The 22,161-nt window shown below is 40.0% G+C and overlaps 1 protein-coding gene across 5 annotated transcripts in view; it reads right to left on the bottom strand.

The window, feature by feature from the left end:
- Positions 1–865: 865 nt before the first annotated feature.
- The window catches only part of MRAP2 (melanocortin 2 receptor accessory protein 2), a 52,701-nt gene continuing 31,405 nt past the window's right edge, over positions 866–22,161 (bottom strand). For 4 of the 5 annotated variants that reach the window (XM_073022601.1, XM_038002228.2, XM_038002229.2 and 1 more), the window contains one exon: positions 866–2,248. In XM_073022601.1, the coding sequence (XP_072878702.1) occupies positions 1,858–2,248 (391 nt within the window). In that variant the 3' untranslated portion in view covers positions 866–1,857. Of the gene's footprint in view, positions 2,249–5,503; positions 5,584–22,161 lie in introns of those variants that run through there. The other variant, XM_038002230.2, reaches the window with a different exon arrangement.

The raw sequence follows: 22,161 nt of genomic DNA on the forward strand, positions 1-22,161 counted from the left end.
ACTTGAACCTAGGAGGTGGAGGTTGCAGTGAGCCATCCAGCCTGAGTGACAGTGCAAGACTCCATCTCTCAAAAAAAAAAAAAAAAAAGTTAACAACTCAGTATTCTTTAATACTCTTGCTCTCTTGCATAAAAAATTCATGAAAATAGCATCTATTTGTAAAAATACGTTAGTCACTTTAATTACAAAAAAAAAAATTCCGGGCTTTGTTTTACTGTTTAGTGTTATAGTCTTAAAGAATGATATTTTCTTTATAATACAGCATAGAAAAAGGATTTGTTTTAGCGAAATAATCCCTAAGTGAAATCTCATGCATGACTCAGATCACCAGAATCCCAGAGATTAAGGAAGAGTCAGCACTGCCTACTCCAAGAGACATTATAAACATGGTACAACTTTTTGGGGAATAAAAAATTGGATGTGTGAAAATAAAGAACCAGAGAAAATTTCTGTGCAGTCAAATGCATTTATTTTATAGCTTAAGCAAGACAGGTGGTGAACAAATTCATAATGAAAATGCCACCCAGAGATTAACAGCTTGCCATGCATGCAACTGTGTGCACAAAACCAAGTTGTTTTAACACCAGTCTGCAGTGTTGATTCCTCCATAAATTAACTCTGTGTTGCTCACAAGTTTACATAACTCAGGCCACCCTGAATATCTGCTAGTGGGGAATTTACAACCCACTGACCATCTCAACTCAAATACAGATGACTATCACCCACACATCTGCCAAGGTAATAGCATGGCAAATAGTATTTTTCTTGTTCTGTAGCCAATGGCACAGATACACCAGCACAGAGATACCCAGAAGGCACCTCCCCTCACTCAGCTGACAACCTTCCTAATTTTTCTTGGGGACAAGAGTACCATGCATGACCTATGAATTGGTACGTATTCTGAGGCACGGGATGGCTGTCCCCAGGTTAGAGCATGGGTGGTTGGAAGTTCTCAGAAGAGCTGTTTCAGCACAACCCACCAGAAACATTGGCCACCGTGACTGTGCAAGATGAGTCTCCTGACATTCTGGCAGACACTCAGACCCCCTGACTAAAGCTTGGTTCAATTAAGGGTTGAGTGGAAGGTACAGAGATTTGGAAGAGCCTACAAGAGGTACGAGGCAGTACCCTAGTTTATACTGTTTTGTGTATAGCTTAGCCTCATCTGAAGGCAAAGTCATAAATTCACAAAATATTAGAGGTGGGATGGATCACTCCAGACACGTCAACCTACAGTTAAAAATGGGTCAGCCCAGACAGGTAAAACAACTTGCTAAAGGTAGAGCATGGTAGTGGCAGGGCCAGATTTAGAACATGGTAGGCTAATCCTCACCCAAGAATGCTGACAATAGTATTTGGCCAAATTTTTCAACAAGGAAGATGAGCTAGTGTAAATCAGAGGTGTCCAATCTTTTGGCTTCCCTGGGCCACACTGGAAGAAGAGTTGTCATGGACCACACATAAAATACACTAACACTAACGATAGCTGATGAGCTTTAAAAAAATAGCAAAAAAAATTTTTTTTAATCTCATAATGTTTTAAGAAAGTTTAAAATTTGTGTTGGGCCACATTCAAAGCTGTCCTGGGACACATGACATGGGCTGGACAAGCTTGTTGTAAATACTTTAATACCGCCAAAGCTCCGAATGTATTAAAAAGCAAAAACAAAGCAAAACAAAAAACCACTCAGCTTAATCAGCTCAGCTCTCTTCTAAAGGGGTCTCTTCTCTATCTCTCTGTCTCTATCTCTGTCTCTCTCTCTCCCCCAAACACACACAATTTTGGTGGGTGTAGATTTCTTGCCACATAAAGATAGAATCCACATCTTCAGGAAGACCCTTTACAGAGCATATTTCTCAATCCAGGTCTTTATGTGAGGTCTGGGAAAGTGGCTTAGTTTCCAGAACAATAGGTGGTTCAGAAATCAGAAGATCATCCTCCCCAAAGGAGTTCTGGTCTGTGTTCACAAAGTTGGGGATGTCAAACTTCATGAGCCTGTTCAGCTCCTCCTCTGGCTGCCCACTGCTTCTGATGGCTTCCTGGAGTTGAACATCACTGTCAAGGGCTGTGGTCTGGTGACAAGTTTTGGCTCTGTCCAAGCGTTCCACCTCATTGATGTAGCAGTGAAAGAGAGACCTGGACTCCTCGTTGCCTTGGCGAGAAAATACCTTATCTGGCTCCAGAGGTCTTCCAAAGTCTGACACAAAGCTGTTCATTCTGAATCTCTTCTCTGAGGACTCTGCATTGCTATTTTTAAAAAAAGAAAACAAAAGATTACTTACACTCCAGCCCATTCGCCTGCAGAATCATGGTTTTCTGCATGTAGGGCAGGCCAGCACATTTCCACTAAGCACCTATTGATTGTAAGCCCCTTGCATGGCATGCAGACAAACATGAGAAATAAGAGAAATCCCTTCTGAACATGTACAAATAAACCCAAGGAAAAGGGTTCAAGATGAGGGCCCCCAGATCATCCTGAAAACAGACACCTTGCTGAGGAATTCCCCAATATTCTGCAGACACACTAGTATTTTTCAGTGGAATTCTTGGACCATTCACATCATACTTACTTGAAGTGCTTCTTAAAATGCAGATTCCTTGGTCACAGACCCTCAGAATCTGTGAATGTAGGTTCAGTAATATGCATTTTCATATATTCTCTAAGGATCATTACTCATACTGAAGTTTAGAACCACTGGCCTAAAAATAACAATACTATCTCAGAGGGGTACATTAAATATTTGTCAAAATGCTATAATAACAATTTTTCTCACTTGATTCTCTAAAGTAACCAAAACAGTCACTTAGGGCAAGAATTATGATATGCATTTTACAAACGTATGAACTAAGGTAAGGAACAGTCAAATTGCCCACTTAGTCACACAATCAGTTTGTGATATGAGTGGGAATAAATCCAAGATTCCTAATTCCTTGTTTCCTTTAATGTGGAACAAATAAGCAGTTCAAGGGGAATAAATGAGTCAATGAGTGAATAAAACAACTCTCAATTAGTCCCACAAGTGCATGAAAGAGCCCAGGTAAGCTGAGAACCTGATACTCCATCTACTTTCATCACCATCCTTTCCAGGCAATTCTTAAATAAGAATTGCCCATGCACAGGTAGTGACTCCTTAAGGGCACAAATCATTACTGAACGTGTTTTCAAGTCCAGAACAGAACCTGACAAAAATCAGGCTCTGGAGTTTGTGCTCAACAGATGTGCAATCCTCTCAGTGTTTCCAGTTCTTAAATCTCTTCCTTCCCATCCTATCACTCAGGGAAAAAGCACTTATGACCAAATTCTAGAAGAATCTGGGCAGAGGAGGGGAAAAAAAAAAAAAAAAAAAAAAAAACCACAAGTCTGGAAAACCTGATCATATATCACTAAACTCCAAATCATCAAAATCACCTGGATTTCAGAGGTCAGCAACCCTAGAAGGTTTGTAATCCAGCTAGCTGAAGGAATTTTAATATCAGATCTATCTCCTAGCATGGTTACCTGGGTTACATCAGACAAGAAATCCTCTCAGAAACCTGCATTTTTCCTTTTAGTAATAAGCCTGGTTAACAATTTTCATTGCCCACTACACAAACACGTTGTGAAGGTCAAGGCTTTATGCAAGAATCCAATATTCTATTATGTCAGGTATTCAGAATTCAGAGAAAATCATTTTAGAGGACTGAAGATTTATGCTTTAGTGCAAATTTACATGGTCTTCTTTGTCTTTCTGTAAATTAGTTTCCCTCAACTGTCATTTCACTCAGGTTTAAAAGATATTTGAGAAAACGGATGAGTGTGCCAGCAACCTGTAACCTGATAAACTAAAATGTCACCTAGGAAAAAGATTGGCTTAAAGCTGTGAAAGGAAAGTATCTTGGACTCCCCCAAATCACTAAGCTAGAGGGAAAAGTCAAACTGGGAGCTGCTTAGGGCAAACCTGCCTCCTCTTCTATTCAGTCACCCCTCTGCTCACTGAGATAAATGCATATCTGATTGCCTCCTTTGGAGAGGCCAATGAGAAGCTCAAAAGAATGCAACCATTTGTCTCTTATCTCTCCTTACAACCTGGAAGCCCCCTCCCTGCTTCAAGTTGTCCCACCTTTCCAGACTGAACCTGTTGCAGGAAGTCAGGGACCCCAAATGGAGGGACTGGCTGAAGCCACAGCAGAAGAACATAAATTGTGAAGATTTCATGGACATTTATTAGTTCCTCAAATTAATACTTTTATACTTTTATAATTTCTTACACCTCTCTTTACTATAATCGCTGAACATAAATTGTGAAGATTTCATGGACATTTATCACTGCCCTAATCAATACTCTTATAATTTCCTGTGCCAGTCTTTAATCTTGTTATGTTACATTAATCCTGTCATCTTCATAAGCTGAGGATGTATGTCATCTCAGGACCCTGTGATGACTGCATTGTCTGCACGAATTGTCTGTAAAGCATGTGTGTTTGAACAATATGAAATCTGGCCACCCTGAAAAAGAACAGGATAACAGCGATGTTCAGGGAACAAGGGAGATAACCATAAGGTTTGACTGCCTGAGGGGCTGGGCAGAATAGAGTCATATTTCTCTTCTTGCAGAGAGCGAATAGGAGAAATATCACTGAATTCTTTTCTCAGCAAGGAATAGCCCTGGGAAAAGGATGCATTCCCAGGGGGAGGTCTCTAAAATGGCCGCTCTGGGAGTGTCTGTCTTATGCGGTTGAAGATAAGGGATGAAATATGCCCTAGTCTCCTGCAGAGCTCTCAGGCTTGCTAGGATTAGGAAATTCCAGCCTAGCAAATTCTAGTCAGACTGGTTCTTTGCTCTTGAACCCTGTTTCCTGTTAAGATACTTATCAATGACAATGTGTGCCCAGCGGGATGGAACCTCATCAGTAATTCTAATTTCACGCTGGCCTTGTGATCTTGCTCTGTCATTTGCCTTGTGATATTTTATTGCTCCTTGAAGCTTGTGATCTTTGTGATTTACTCCCTGTTTGTACCCTTCTCCCCTTTTGAAATCCCTAATAAAAACTTGCTGGTTCTGAGGTTCAGTGGGCATCACAAAACCTGCTGACATGTGATGACACTCCCAGAGGCCTAGCTGTAAAATTTCTCTCTTTTGTACTCTTTCTCTTTATTTCTCAGACTGGCCAACACTTAGGGAAAATAGAAAAGAACCTACGTTGAAATAGTGGGGGCTGGTTCCTCCGACATGAACCAATGTTCATCTTACATATGTTGATTGATGTCTCATGTCTCCCTAAAATGGATAGAACCAAACTGCTCTAACCAACTTGTGTGCATGTCTTCAGGACCTCCTGAGGCTGAATCATGGGTGCGTGTCCTCAACCTTGGCAAAATAAACTTTCTAAATTAACTGAGACCTGTCTCAGATTTTGGGGGTTCACAAAGCATTTGGAGAAAGCATAATTAAGATTGCTGGGGCCCACACCATTCCTCAATTCCAAGGCTAAGAAGCTCTGAGAAATAGCTTTTCTGCCTACCTGTGGCACCAGCTGAGTGTGACAGCAGACCCAGAAGCCCAACTGTGTGTGGCTGCTCTTCCATAACACAGCTATGTTTCCTGGAATTAAAGTCCATTAATTACCTTTGTTGGAGACTAAGGCACAAGAGACCACGAGAATTTTGTCCCTCCCCAGGACAGTGCTAAGGCAGTATACATTAAAGCCCCTCTGAGGTGCCTTTCCTGCCCCCTGAGGCTACCCTGTGCTCCCATGGCTACCCCCTCCCCTCTAGCTTCCTCCTGATGATCCCTTGGTATGGCAACAGTACAATGTGTCTGATTCTCCCCTCCTGAGAAGAGCAAAAAGTTCATCTTTGTACTGTTAGAGTCCAGTAAATATTAAACACTCAATATACTGGACTTCTATTTGTCTCTTCTTTCCTTGACTGATAAACAAAAGGACCTGTAAGTTGTGGAAGTTGTCAGAATAAATCTGGAGTCACTTAATGTTATATATAAAAAAAAAAATCCTGATGAATAGAGCTGGGGAAGGCCATGACGTAGGAATTCTCACTCACAAATGTCTGATAACAAAAACCGTCACGAAAGACTGCAAAAACCATAACCTTGCACAAAAAAAACCCATAAGGACATCTGCCCAGCAACTGCCTGTCCAACCTGGAACTGGCACCGCCCATATTGTTCCTTGTAGCTAAGGATCACTATCTCCAAACAACCATGTAATCCTCCTCACTTTTCCTCTAAAAACTTTTGTCTTCTTTTCCTTCCCAAAATATGCACATAGGTCACATGGCATGAGTATTCCCACTGCAATGACCCATTACCATGTAAACATCATTTTCTTTTAGAGAACCTCTCAGTGTTTGTTTTTTAGGTTGACATAAATGGTTTCCAGAAGTGGAACCTGAAGCAAGATCACTTTTGGAAGGAATCAGTGATTCTTGGAACCTGTGGGCTGTGCTCACCTTGAGCCCTTTGAGCTCTCTGCTTCCATGGCTCACCTGTTCTGCCCTGGCAAGCTTTCACTCAGGCTAAGCTCCTTCTTCCTGAGAGAGGCTTTTTGACTTTATCTGAGATTTGGTTTGGTTATAAGCCTACCTTCAATGAAGAATGCTGCATCTCTCTTGGAACCATAAAATTCTTTTTTTGGCAAGCCCTTCCTGAGAAGCATCCTTGTGGAGAGTACTCCAGTTTCTACGGAATTTACAATCTGTCTTGGAGGCATATCTTTCCTGGTGAGTTCATTTTTGGTTCTTTCTGCATGCCTAGTTTAATATTTTGTTTGATCTGCATGCCTGGGTTAAAATTTCTTTGAACACTCTGATTTGGCTTTGGTTATGCATGTGTGTAAATGATTTGGCCCTTCCCCCTTGCTTGTTTCTGAAAATCTTCCAAGAGCAAAATAAACATCCTAAATGGTGGATGCAGGATGGCTAATTAAAAACCACTATATCAGATGCCACTGTGTAAGACACCAGTCTAAACTCCTGACATTTTCCTGACAAGATTTAATGAATTTTCTTTGCACACCAGTACAAACTCCTGATGTTCCCCTGACACGATTTATGGGATTTTCTTTGCTTTTAAGACATTAATAAGAAATGAAATGAGATTCTCAAACACGAAGGCATGCCAGGTCTTCTGGGACTCCAGCTGGCTACATGGCTTTTCCTGGTGCACACAAACTCAATGTGCATCATGGAGATCATTCAAACTCCCCAAGCCTGTTTTTCTTAGAGCTGAAATAGAAACTGCAACTACAGAGTTAATACACAAAGACTTTTAGGCTCTCTATCTCTCTATTTTTTTTTTCTGCCTATTTTGAATCTGCTGACTTTTCTGCTAGTGTTAAGACAAACTCACTGCTTATAGCATTCCAGTCAAAATGCAAAAAACTTAACAGCTTTAGAGATTACAACAGGTTCATGAAAACCAACAATTTAGACACCTTTGGAAATGTAAACCTAGGTTTGTCTGACTAAAAAGTACTTTGTGTAATGGAACACTTAATTAAAGGATTGCTATTCTAAAAGCAAATAACTACATAAATGTTTATAAAAGTTAGTTTCTCACATCAAACAAGTCAAAATCTTGAGCTCAGAGGAATATTATATCTTTGTCTAGCATAAAAATTGCTTTATGTACTAAGGAGGGACTAGAAAAAGCCGGAAAAAAAAAAAAAAAAACCTGTTAAAATGCTTCCTCACCCACATTGACTAGTCAAGCAAATCAGACTAGCAAACAAAAGATAAATTTGTTACTAAAAATTCAAGACCACTTGAAGATTTTATTTTTCTTACACAATTTAGCCAGTCCTGGCTAAAATATAAATATTAAAAATATACCCTAAACTCATTTGAAACTGAAATGAAGGATAATAATATAGGTTTATTATGATTATCAAACTGCTATGAAAATTTCCTTATCCAAAATTTTAGTTCACAGCCTTAATAAGATTATCTATTGGGGCAAATAAACATTAGCCATGTGAACAGGTCCCATTTTGTCAGAAATATAATTTGAGTTCAACTGTCCTTCTATAAACTGAGTTTGTATTACTATGTTACATTGTCTCATGACTAAAATATCCAAATGAAAGCTAGAGAATCTGTTTCTATGTATTTGTGTTGTCTGTATGTTTTAATGTTGTGTGTATATAATATTTTTCTACTAAAATATATTAAAGAGATCTGATTAATAAATTTAAAAGGAACAAAAGCACTTAAATTGAGTACTGTAACAAAAATATAGTAACTAACCCAAGTGTTTTTAGTTCACATTACTTAAGTTTTGATAAATAAGCTGGTTTTAAGTTTGTTGATAAAATAAAAATAGAGAGGTCTTCAAAATTGTCAGCATACATTTTTGCTGGGGTAACTGTTCATCAAGATTGTACTAGATGTTTTAAGGTGATGAAATTACAAACTCACTCTAAAAACAGAATAAATTTGTTTCTGAAACTCTTTGGTATGTAAGACTAATTTCATATTGTTGGCTTAACAAAAGCAGCTGTATCTTCTGAGTTATTGACAAAATACCCATATATTTAACTTTAAGGTTCTTACTTAGGTGAACACCTGATATTCACAGGCTATAAAAATGATTAATGGGAAATAACTTAAAATGATGACTAGCTTTGTCTAATATCTCAGTTTCTGTGAGAATCCAGGTGTAATTGTTAAAAGTAAACAGGCCAGGTATGGTGGCTGTTGGGAATAACCCTCAAAATCTTAAAGAGCTTGAACACTCAAACAAAGGATTTTTAGCAAAGCAATTTTACTTTTGTGTTGAGGGATTTTGTTTGTTTGTTTGTTTTTTGGCCAGTTGCCACGAGAACACACTTGAACAAAGGGGCATGAAAGCCTGTATTTCTGATGCAAGTCCTGTCCCTGTACTCTGTTTCTACTGGCCGGGGTCAGGTTGCACAATCTGAACTAATCTTGGTTGGACATTTGAACTTTTTTTAGATAAGGTGGGCATATAAGGGAGAGAGGGGAAAAGGGGAAGAGGTGTCTGTAATGAGCTAGAGGGCTAGTCTTTTTCTTAAATAAGGAAAGGAATGTGAGCTCGTACTGATAAGCCTGGTACTGTGGCGTGTTTGGGCATGTAACAAAGGCAGAAAGGAAAAAAAGAGAAAAAGGAAAAAGGGGTGAGGGGGTGGGTACTATGAATTAAAGAATAAAGGATTGATCAGGCTATTTGAAGAGAAATCTCGTCATATCTCACAGTGGCTCACATCTGTGATCTCAGCACTGTGGAAGGCCAAGGCAGGAGGATTGTTTGAGCTTCAAAGTTCAAGATCAGCCTGTGCAACATGGCAAAAGTCCATCTCTACTGGTAAGCAGGAGAGAGACACATGGAGAAAGTTATAAGAAAGAAGATGAACTTTCAGTAAGGAAAGTTAAAAAGAAAACAGAACAATTTTGTACAAGAAAGAATCTGTCTAGTAAATTTTTGTGCTAAAGTAAAATGGTTATTTAAGAAAGAGGAAGAATGGGACAAAACTAAAGGCTTAAGCATATTACTGAAGATTTGAGCAGGTCATGAAAGGTTCAAGAAGGCTATAATTAGAAGGAAATTATCTATAAGCCTTGCTAAAGAGTGAGCTTTAATATTAAAAGTACACTAATACAAGAGAGAAAAAGTTATATTTCTAGAGGAAAACTACAACACTCTTGTTATTAGGTTTTTAGCCTTGTGCATTATTTTCAAGTTCTTGGTATCTGCCTATAGAATAGACTGGATCCTGAATTATTCTAGATTCTTTCAATCCAACTCTCTACCATGGAATTACTAAAAATGCAAACTGTTCTCTTTCTGAAGCCCTATAACCTTAAACTTGGTGAATTTTAAGGGACAAGTCTAATGTTCAGCACCTGTATTAATCTGTTTTCACACTGCTATAAAGAACTGCCTGAGTCTGGGTAATTTATAAAGAAAAGAGGTTTAATTGACACATAGTTCTGCATGGCTAGGGAGGTCTCAGGAAAATTACAATTATAGCGGAAGGCAGAGTGAAAGCAAGGCACATCTTACATGGCGGCAAGAGAGGGGAATCCACCACATGCTTTTATTTATTTATTTATTTATTCATTCATTCATTTATTTTTGAGATGGAGTCTTGTTATGTCAACCAAGCTGCAGTGCAGTGGCTTGATCTTGGCTCACTGGAAACTCTGCCTCCCAGGTTTAAGTGATCCTCCTGCCTCAGCCTCCCAAGTAACTAGGACTACAAGCATGCACCACCACCCTTGGCTAATTTTTGTATTTTTAGTAGAGACAGGATTTCACCATGTTGGCCATGCTGGTCTTGAACTCCTGACCTCAAGTGATCCACCCACCTCAGCCTCCCAAAGTGCTGGGATTACAGGCATGAGCCACTGTGCCCGGCCAAGGAGTCACCACATACTTTTAAGCCATCAGATCTTGTGAAAACTCACTATCACAAGAATAGCATAGGGGAAACTGCCCCCATGATCCAATCACCTCCTGCCAGGTTCCTCCCATGACACATGGAGATTACAATTTGAGATGAGTGAGACTGTCTCAAAAAAAAAAAAAAAAAAAAAAAAATTAGCTGGGTGTGGTGGCACACACCTGCAGTCCCAGTTACTCAGGAGGTTGAAGTGGGAGGATCACCTGAGCCTGGGGAGTCGAGGCTTGATGTAAGCTGAGATCGCGCCGCTGCACTCCCACCTGGGTGACAGAGTGAGACCCCATCTCAAAAGAAAAAAATAATAACTCCTGAACAAAAGTTACAGACTGAACCAGACACATAAAATAGATTTTCTACCCATTCATAGTGGTAGATACCTCAGAATGACAGGGCTTCCTCAGGAATCACTCACTACACCTGCACTTTGCCATCTAGTTCCTATGGCCATGGTCAATATCAAAAATTTAGAACAATGACATTTCCCTGCTGTTAGTTTTTAGTTTCATGTACCCATTCTTTAATGAGTGCCATATTCAGGTAAATTGCTATTCAAGGTAGAATATAATTCCCATTTTTACAAGGTCCTGAGCAATCTTGCACTGGCCCCTAAGTGAAGAACAGGCCCACCCAGATGAGGTGTACTTAACAAAGGCTACAGAAGGAGGGTATGCGAGGCACGTAATGTCTGGAGTTTGACAATTTTTCAAGAAGTCCAAAGTATTCTACATAAAAATGTGACCCAAGCTTTTCCCATTGCTCTCTATCTGGCAGATTTATGATAATGGGGCCATAATGCTTTAAACAAGACAGCATGCAGAGTAAATGACTCCTTAGCTCAGAAAGCAGGAGGAAATGCTTCTTTTATCTTCACTGTCCTTAAAAAATCCAGATAAGAGATCCCCTGCCTGCCCCACCATAAAAAAGCAAGTATTCCATGGAAAAAATAATCCCCATCAAAGCTACTTCTTAGGCCCAAAAGCTTTTAAGAAGGGTGATGTCAGCTTTATAACAGTCTTTCTTCCTCTGCAGTCTACCTTCTCAGTGCTCACCAATACCTGCCTCTTACCTTCTGGATACACAGAAGACTACCCTTCCCAGCCCCGGGCAGTCAGGTGGGTGTGGCTAGTTCTGACTAACGAGTTGTGGGAGGAAGGGATGTGCGCTGCTTCTGGCTGAAGAATGGAGGGGCAGCCTTGAGATCTCCAAGTGTTTTCTTACCCTGTCACAGCAACCTAGGAGGCCGCGTGGTGGAGAAAGGGCAGCTGCAAGTAGAGGTGTTTCTGTCTGCCCGTTGCCAACCTTAGCAGACATGGAGTTTAAGCAAGAAATAAACCCTTGTTGTGTTATATCAAGATTTGAGGATTAGCTTCTTACTGTCTGACAGCCTAGCCCAGCACATATTTCCCCCCTTAACAGAAGCCATAAGTAGTTAGTGAGTCCAGAAGTTCTCATTCTAGCATGATCCCAGGTCAAAAAATTCAGGGGAAAAAAATACCCATTTTATTGCGGTGTGATTGGCCCTGTGCAGTTAAATGGATCTCAACTCCTGCCATCCAGTACGTTAAAGGAAAGTCCAGCCAGGGATGGCAGATAAACATTCTCTCTCAGGTAAACTGTGATTGGTTCCTGGTGGCTGCCTGGAGATCTGTTTTGAAAATGATGCTCAGGCAAAAGTCTTGGCTATGCGGGGAAGATGATGCAGTCCATTGCTGATGTCTGTTGTGGGCACGGGCACAGGGAGTCAGGGCACAGGTGGTGTTATCTGTCATCCTGTGTCTTACTACTAGCAAAGGGAAGCTCACACACTTCCATGTGTCAGCAATGATGAGATCCTAGGGAGCCATTTGGCCCTGGCCTAAGATGCCTCCATGGAGAAAAATATTAAATTCAGTGGTAGATCTAGCACCAGTCCATTCTGAGCTTCCAGACTTACTCAGATATCTTAACCACGCTGTTGGAATCATGTTCCAAAAGGATGCTGTTGATGTCCTACTTTAGGAAGTAACTGTCTTAGTGACAAACCACCCAGAGAGCCAGATATGTAAAGCAATCAGAATTCAAAGGTGTTGATCCTTCTGACTCATCACCAGGATTCTCTCCCTAGCTGCTATTCTAGATTCATCTTATTGTTTCACTTGGAGACACAGCCAAGGTTAAGCTGGGATAGATGAGGCAACATTTCGAACAGTGCAGATATAATGCTTAGGGTCTGGCTATCCCATGGGAGAATGGGTTCCTTTTTCTTCTCCCTCCTACTCTTTACCTAGACCTTCAGCTCACACAGTGACTCATCTTTACTAAGGGATGCACCGAGCCCAGCTTTTGCAAGGAGCTCCACAGTCTGCTCACTGTTGACAACAGGGATGTCCAATATTTTGGCTTCCCTGGACCACAGTGGAAGAAGAATAATTGCCTTGGGCCACACACAAAATACACTAACACTAATGATAGCTGATGAGCAAAAAAAAAAAAATCTCATAATATTTTAAGTGAATTTATGAATTTGTGTTGGGCTGCATTCAAAGTTATTCTGGGCCGCAGGTTGGACAAGCTTGGTTTACAATAAACTCAGGAGGCAGACACTTCTTTATATACAAGGAGTCTCAAGCACAGAGAAGTTAAGAATCCAGGCCAAAGTCTCAATAAGTAAACCTGGAAATGCTTGATTTCAGAGTCCCGTGCTTGGCACGGTATGTGAAAAAAACAAAAAAACAAAAGTAATCATCATGGCGGATGGGAGGCAGGATTAGACTGCAACTCCAACTTGGATGGACAGAGCAGTGTGCAGAGGCTCGCATTGTGAATTTTAGCTCCAGATCGACTGCAAGAACAAACCAGCAATTCCAAGAGGAGCCACAGACCCTCTGAAGGAAGCAGACTGCTCCTGCAGGACCCAGGAAATACCCCAAATACTGTGGGTGCCCCAACTGCAGAAGTGGGAAAGGGAGAGCCTCCTCTCCCAAACACACGTCCCCACTAGAGAAACTGAAGGTCTATTTTTGGGAGAAGTTTCTGACCATACCTGGAGCTGAGTCAATTTAGAGGGCCGAGTGAAATACAGGGGCAGAGGAAGCAGCAGAAAGGTCCTGGGAGCTCGCTGGGTCCACAAGCAGGCCATTCCTGCCTGGCACCATAGGAATCTATCGGCAGGGCAGCCAGAGAAGCCGGGGGCTGGTGGGGAGAAACACCACAGGGAGAAGGAAATCTCCAGCTGAACTTTGTAACAATTTGAATGGGATAAGAAGCCTCCTGGCCAGAACTCGGGGAAGGACACAATCCAGTGTGCAGACTCCACAGGTAGGGGACGAAACAAGCCCTTTTATTTTGCAGCTGGGAGGAGGGTAACCTGGGGCAAGTTCTCAAGTCCGGCTGCCCATTACCAGGAAACAGATTAGGAGCTGTTAGTGGGGACATGGTGGGAATGAGACTGGTCCCTCGATTTGTATGGGAGCTGGGTGAGGCCTGTGACTGCTGGCTTTTCTCCACTTCCCTGACAATCTGCATGACTCAGCAGGCAGTCATAATCCTCCTAGGTACATAACTCCATTGATCTGGGAGCCTCACCCCCATCTCCCACAGCAGCTGTAGCAAGACCCACTCAAGGAGAGTCTGAGCTCAGACACGCCTAGACTTGCCCCAACCCAAAGGTTCTTCCCTATCCACCCTGGTAGCTAAAGACAAATGACATATACTCCTGGGAGTTCTAGGGCACTGTCCACCACCTGTTCCTCCCCAAACGACCACAGCTGATGCTCTCTGGAAAGCACCATGTCCTGGCAGGAGGCCAACTAGCACAAAAATAGAACATTAAGCCACCAAAGCTAAAAACCTTCACGGAATTCATTTGCACCCCTGCTACCACCTCCACTGGAACAGGCACTGGTATCCACAGCCGAGAGACCCAAACACGATTCACATCACAGGACTCTGTGCAGACAACCCTCAGTACCAGCCCAGAGCCAGGCAGACTTGCTGGGTGGCTAGACCCAGAAGACAGACAACAACCACTGCAGTTCAGCTCACAGGAAGCCACATCCATAGGGAAAGGGGGAGAGTACTACATCAAGGGAACACTCCATGGGACAAAAGTATATGAACAACAGCCTTCAGCCCTAGACCTTCCCTCTGACAGAGCCTACCCAAATGAGAAGAAACCAGAAGACTAACTCTGGTAATATGACAAAAGAAGGCTCTTTAACACCTCCTAAGAATCATATTAGTTCACCAGCAATGGATGCAAACCAAGAAGAAATTCCTGATTTACCTGAAAAATAATTCAGGAGGTTAGTTATTAAGCTCATCAGGGAGGCACCAAAGAAAGGCAAAGCCCAATACTAGAAATCTAAAAATTGATACAAGAAGTAAAGAAAGAAATATTCAAGGAAATAGATAGCTTAAAGAAAAAACAATCAAAACTTCAGGAAACACTGGACACACTTATAGAAATGCAAAATGCTCTGGAAAGTCTCAGCAATAGAATTGAACAAGTAGAAGAAAGAAATTCAGAGCTCGAAAACAAGGTCTTCAAATTAACCCAATCTAACAAAGACATAGAAAAAGAATAAGAAAATATGAAAGAAGCCTCCAAGAAGTCTGGGATTATGTTAAACAACCAAACCTAAGGATAATTGGTGTTCCTGAGGAAGAAGAGAATTCTAAAAGCTTGGAAAACATATTTGGGGAAATAATCAAGGAAAACTTCCCCGGCCTTTCTAGAGACCTAGACATCCAAATACAAGAAGCACAAAGAACGCCTAGGAAATTTATCGCAAAAAGATCATTGTCTAGACACACTGTCATCAGGTTATCCAAAGTTAAGACAAAGGAAAGAATCTTAAGAGCTGTGAGACAGAAGCATCAGGTAACCTATAAGGGAAAACCTATCAGATTAACAGCAGATTCCTCAGCAGAAAACCTACAAGCTAGAAGGGATTGGGGCCCTATCTTCAGCCGCCTCAAACCAAACAATTATCAGCCAAGAATTATGTATCCAGTGAAACTAACTATCATATATGAAGGAAAGATACAGTCTTTTTCAGACAAACAAATGCTGAGAGAATTCACCACTACTAAGCCACCACTACAAGAACTGCTAAAAGGAGCTCTAAGTCTTGAAACAAATCCTGGAAACACATCAAAACAGAACTTTAAAGCATAAATCACACATGACCTATGCAACAAAAATACAAGTTAAAAAGCCAAAACAAAAAAACCAAAGTATACAGGCAACAAAGAGCACGATGAATGCAATGGTACCTCTTATCTCAATACTAACATTGAATGTAAATGGCCTAAATGCTCCACTTGAAAGATACAGAACCAAAGAATGGATAAGAACCCACCAACCAACTACCTGCTGTCTTCAGGAGACTCATCTAACACGTAAGGACTCACATAAACTTAAAGTAAAGGGGTGAAAAAAGGCATTTCATGCAAATGGACACCAAAGGTAAGCAGGGGTAGCTATTCTTGTATCAGACAAAACAAACTTTAAAGCAACAGCAGTTAAAAGAGACAAAGAGGGATATTATGTAATGGTAAAGGCTTTGTCCAACAGGAAAATATCACAATCCTAAACATATATGCACCTAACACTGGAGATCCCAAATTTACAAAACAATTACTTATAGACCTAAGTGGGGGACTTCAATCCTCCATGGAGAGCACTAGGCAGGTCATCAGACAGAAAGCCAACAAAGAAACAATGGATTTAAACAATGGATTTAAACAAATGAACTTCACAGATATATTCAGAACATTTCACCCAACAACCACAGAATACACATTCTATTCAACAGCAGATGTAACCTTCTCCAAGATAGACCTTATGATAGACCATAAAACAGGCCTCAATAAATTTAAGAAAACTGAAATTACATCAGGCACTCTCTCAAATCACAGTAGAATAAAACTAGAAATCAACTCAAAAAAGAACCTTCAAAACCATGCAAATACACAGAAATTAAATAACCTGCTCTTGAATGAGCATTGGGTCAAAAATGAAATCAAGATGGAAATTTAAAAATTCTTCCAACTGAAAACAATAACGACACAACCTATCAAAACTTCTGGGATACAACAAAGGCAGTGCTAAGAGAAAAGTTCATAACCCTAAACACCTACATCGAAAAGACTGAAAGAGCACAAACTGACATTCTAAGGTCACATCTTAAGGAACTAAAGAAAAAAGAACAAACCAAACCTAAATCCAGCAGAAGAAAGGTAATAACCAAGATCATCAGAGCAGAACTAAATGAAATTGAAACAAAAAAAATACAAAAGATAAATGAAATATAAACCTGGCTCTTTGAAAAGATAAATAAAATTGATAAACCATTAGCAAGATTAACCAAGAAAAGAAGAGAGAAAATCCAAATAACCTCATTAGAAAATGAAACAGAAGTTATTACAACTGACACCACTGAAATACAAAAGATCATTCAAGGCTACTATGAAAGACAATTTTACGCACATAAACTAGAAAACCTAGAAGAGATGGATAAATTCCTGGAAACATACAACCCTCCTAGCTTAAATCAGGAAGAATTAGATATCCTGAGCAGACCAATAACAAGCAGCGAGATTAAAATGGTAATTTAAAAATTACCAACAAAAAAGGTCCAGGACCAGACAGATTCACAGCAGTATTCTACTAGACATTCAAAGAAGAATTGGTACCAATCCTTTTGACACTATTCCACAAGATAGAAAAAGAAGGAACCCTCCTTAATTAATTCTATGAAGCCAGCATTATCCCAATACTAAAACCAGGAAAGGACATAACCAAAAAAGAAAACTACAGACTGATATCCTTGATGAACAGAGATGCTAAAATCCTTAACAAAATACTAGCTAACTGAGTCCAACAACATATCAAAAAGATAATCCACCATGATCAAGTGGGTTTCATACCAGGGATGCAGGGATGGTTTAACATATGCAAGTCAACAAATGTGATACACCACATTAACAGACTAAAAAACAAAAACACATGATCATCTCAATAGATGCAGAAAGCGCATTTGATAAAATCCAGCATCTCTTTATGATTAAAACTCAGCAAGATCGGCATACAAGGGACATACAATGTAACAAAAGCCATCTATGACAAACCCACAGCCAACATAATACTGAGTGGGGGAAAGCTGAAAAGTTCCCTCCGAGAACTGGAACAAGACAAGGATGCCTATTCTCACCACTCCTCTTCAACATAGTATTGGAAGTCCTAGACAGAGCAATTAGACAAGAGAAAGAAATAAAGGGCATCCAAATCAGTAAAGAGAAAGTCACACTGTCACTGTTTGCTGACGATATGATCATCAGCAAACCCTAAAGACTCCTCCAGAAAGCTCCTAGAACTGATAAAAGAATTCAGCACGCCAGGCGCAGTGGCTCATGCCTGTAATCCTAGCACTTTGGGAGGTTGAGGCGGGTGAATTGCCTGAGCTCAGGAGTTTGAGACCAGCCTGGGTAACACAGTGAAACCCCGTCTCTACTAAAATACAAAAAATTAGCCAGGCATGGTGGTGTGCACCTGTAGCCCCAGCTACTCAGGAAGCTGAGGCAGGAGAATTGCTAGAACCCAGGAGGCAGAGGTTGCAGTGAGCTGAGATCACGCCACTGCACTCCAGCCTGGGTGACAGAGCGAGACTCCATCTCAAAAAAAAAAAAAAAAAAAAGAAAAAAAAAGAAAAAGAAAAAAAAGAATTCAGCAAAGTTTCCAGATACAAGATTAATGTACACAAATCAGTAGCTCTTCTACACACCAACAGCGACCAAGCAGAGAATCAAATCAAGAATTTAACCCCTTTTACAATAGCTGCAAAAAAACCAAAAAACAAACAAACAAAAACAAAACTTAAGAAAAAAAACAAACTTAAGAAAACTCCTTCTAACAAAGGAGTCGAAAGACTTCTACGAGGAAAACTACAAAACACTGCTGAAAGAAATCACAGATAAAACAAACACATGAAAACACATCCCATGCTCATGAATGGATAGAATCAATATTGTGAAAATGACTATACTGTCAAATGCAATCTACAAATTCAATGCAATCTCCATCAAAATACCACCATCATTCTTCACAGAATTAGCAAAAATAATTCTAAAATTCATATGGAACAAAAAAAGAGCTTGCATAGCCAAAGTAGACTAAGCAAAAAGAATAAACCTGGAGGCATCATACCACCTGGTTTCAAACTATACTATAAGGCCATAGTCACCAAAACAGTATGGTACTGGTGTATAAATAGGCACATAGACCAATGGACAGAACAGAGAACCCAGAAATAAACTCACTTACAGCCAATTGATCTTCAACAAATCAAACAAAAACATAAAGTGGGAAAAGGACACCCTTTTCAACAAATGGCACTGGGATAATTGGCTAGCCACAGGTAGAAGAATGAAACTGGGTCCTTATCTCTCACCTTACAAAAATCAACTCAAGATGGATTAACGAGTTAAATCTAAGACCTGAAATGGTAAAAATTCTAGAAGATAACATTGGAAAAATGCTTCTAGACATTGGTTTAGGCAAGGATTTCATGACCAAGAACCCAAAAGCAAATGCAATAAAAACAAAGATAAATAGTTGGAACTTAATTAAACTAAAAAGCTTTTGCACGGCAAAAGGAACAGTCAGCAGAATAAACAGACAACCCATCAAGTGGGAGAAAATCTTCACAATCTATACATCTGACAAAGGACTAATATCCAGAATCTACAACGAACTCAAAAAAATCAGTAAGAAAAAAAAACAAACAATTCCATCCAAAAGTGGGCTAAAAACATGAATACACAATTCTCAAAAGAAGATACACAAATGGCCAACAGATATATGAAAAAATGCTTAACATCACTAGTGATCAGGGAAAATGCAAACCAAAGCCACAATGCGTTATCACTTTACTCCTGCAAGAATGGCCATAATCAAAAAATCAAAAATCAGTAGATGTTGGCATGGATGCAGTGATCAGGGAACACTTCTACACTGCTGATGGGAATGTAAACTAGTACAGCCACTATGGAAAACAGTGTGGAGATTCCTGAAAGAACTAAAAGTAGATCTACCATTGATACAGCAATCCCACTACCAGGTATCTACCCAGAGGAAAAGAAGTCATTATATGAAAAAGATACTTGCAGACACATGTTTATAGCAGCACAATTCACAATTGCGAAATCGTGAAACCAACCCAAATGCCCATCAATCGACAAGTGGATAAAGAAACTGTGATATCTACATCACATGAAAGAAATCATAGATAAAACAAACACATGAAAACACATCCCATGCTCATGGATGGATAGAATCAATATCGTGAAAATGACTATACTGCCAAATGCAATCTACAAATTCAATGTAATCTTCATCAAAATACCACCATCATTCTTCACAGAATTAGCAAAAATAATTCTAGAATTCATATGGAACAAAAAAATACACATATTGTTAGTATATGTATATGTACATATGTATATACATACATATGTATATATTTTGTATACACATTTTGTATATATTTTGCATATATATGTATATATGGTGGAACACTACTCAACCATAAAAAGGAATGAATTAACAGTATTTGCAGCAACCTGGATGAGATTGGAGACTGTTATTCTAAGTGAAGTAACTCAGGAATTGAAAAGCAAACATCATACGTTTTTACTGATATGTGGGAGCTATGAGGATACAAAGGCATAAGAATGAAACAATGGACTGTGGGAACTTTGGGGGAAGAGTGAAGGGGGTGAGGGATAAAAGACTACCAATATGGTATAGTATACACTGCTCGGGTGATGGGTGCACCAATATTTCACAAATCACCACTAAGGAACTTCCTTATGTAACCAAATACCACCTGTACCCCAGTAACTTACGGAAAAAATAACAAATCTGGTTGCTTGCTAGCATCTTTGGTTCAATAGAAGGAAGAGATTAAAAATTGCCAATCTGAGATAATGTAGTGGTTAATGACAGGAACTTCAGCACCGAAGAGACTTTAGTTTGAGGTTTGACTCCACATTTTTTCTTTAACCTGTGAAGCCTTAGACAAGTGTCTCAGCCTCATGTTTCTTATTTGTAATGTGGTAACACATGGAATTTACTTCGTCTTCCTGTGAGGATTTCGTGAGATATAATTAGTTGACCCTGGCATCAAAAAAATGGCTCTTATTATTTTCAATGTTGTCTTGTCCTTCCTCCCACACCCTAATTATCACAAGCAAACTTAAAATTAGTTGTTTTCTATTAATATTGGCTATATGGAAAAAAACAATGTCCACTTAAGAAGAAAATTCCTGCCAAACAAATAACAAGTTTGTTAAGACCTGAAAGCCTTTATAACAGATTTATTTCAATGTTTTTCCACATGTCTGATTCTTTCACTTTTCTATTATTAAATACTGCAACCAAATGCCATATCTTATGCTGTGTCAGACTGTGTACAGAAGCATTCAAAATGTGGTCCTGACGGAAGATCCATTATTTTCTTAAATGTTAAAAAAAGTTACTTTTCCTTTACCTTGTTAGAAGCATTCAGGGTTACAATGACCTCTGTTCTGTGATTGAGCATTGTTCAGAACAACCATCAAAGAGAGACCGTCCAACGGCAAAAGTGAACTGCCAACTGGAAGGCTAAAAGGCAAGTCTCAACTACCCAGGGTTGCCATGACACCACACGGAAGTGATGATTAGTCAGGGAGCTCCAGAGAAAACTGAACCAACACAATGTGTGTGTGTGTGTGTGTGTGTGTGTGGTGTCTGTGTATAAAGAGAGAGTTTTATTTTAAGGAATCGCCTCATGCAACTTCGGGGGCCAGCAAGTCCAAAATCCGCAGAGTAGGGTGGGGACAGTCCAAAGGCAGTGTCCTGGTAGAATCCCTTTTGGCTTGAGGAGGTCAGTCTTTGTTCTCCTAAGGCCTTCAGCTGACTGGATAAGGCCCACTCACAGCATGGAGGGTAATCTGCTTAACCCAAAGAGTACTGATAAATGGTACCCTCAACTAAGAAATACCTTCACAGAAACATCTAGAATTGTTAACACATAAAATTAACCATCACAGAACGTCACATTCTATTTTGTGCTCGTGTTCCTAGTCCTAAAATCTCCTGCCTTCTACATCACACACACCTATCTCAATAACCCACAAAAATCCATTGGTTCCTCTGAGGAAAAGGAAGATAACAGGGTATTATTAATCCCTGACCACTCTATGAGTTGTGCCTTAATCTGAGTTTATTCTAGGCTTTTCTTACCCCTCTTGTAACCCACACCATATTTTCAAATTCCCCGGGCCAATATAATAGAAGTGAAGCATGTGCGAATATTTACAATGACATGAAGAGAGAAAAAGGAAAGCTCATGTCTTTTTAGTAGCTGTTAAATAGATTCTCAGCCATATGTCTCCAAATGCTTCAATAAAAATGATGTTTTCCTTTCATTTAAAATGTTTGTGTTTACTTTTTTTTTTTTTTTTTGAGACAGGGTCTTACTCTGTCATTCAGGCTGCAGTGCAGCAGCACAATCACAGCTCACTGCAGCCTTAACTTCCCGGGTTCAAGTGATCCTCCCCCCTTAGCCTCCCGAGTAGCTGGGACTACAGGTGTGCACCACCATGCCCAGCTGATTTTTCTGTTTTTTGTAGAGACAGGGTTTTGCCATGTTGCCCAGGCTGGTCTCAAACTCCTGAGCTCAAGCAATCCTCTCAATTTCACCTCCCAAAGTGCTGGG

This window comes from Chlorocebus sabaeus, chromosome 13 (assembly GCF_047675955.1).
Source record: "Chlorocebus sabaeus isolate Y175 chromosome 13, mChlSab1.0.hap1, whole genome shotgun sequence".
In the NCBI taxonomy this organism is placed as follows: Eukaryota; Metazoa; Chordata; class Mammalia; order Primates; family Cercopithecidae; genus Chlorocebus; species Chlorocebus sabaeus.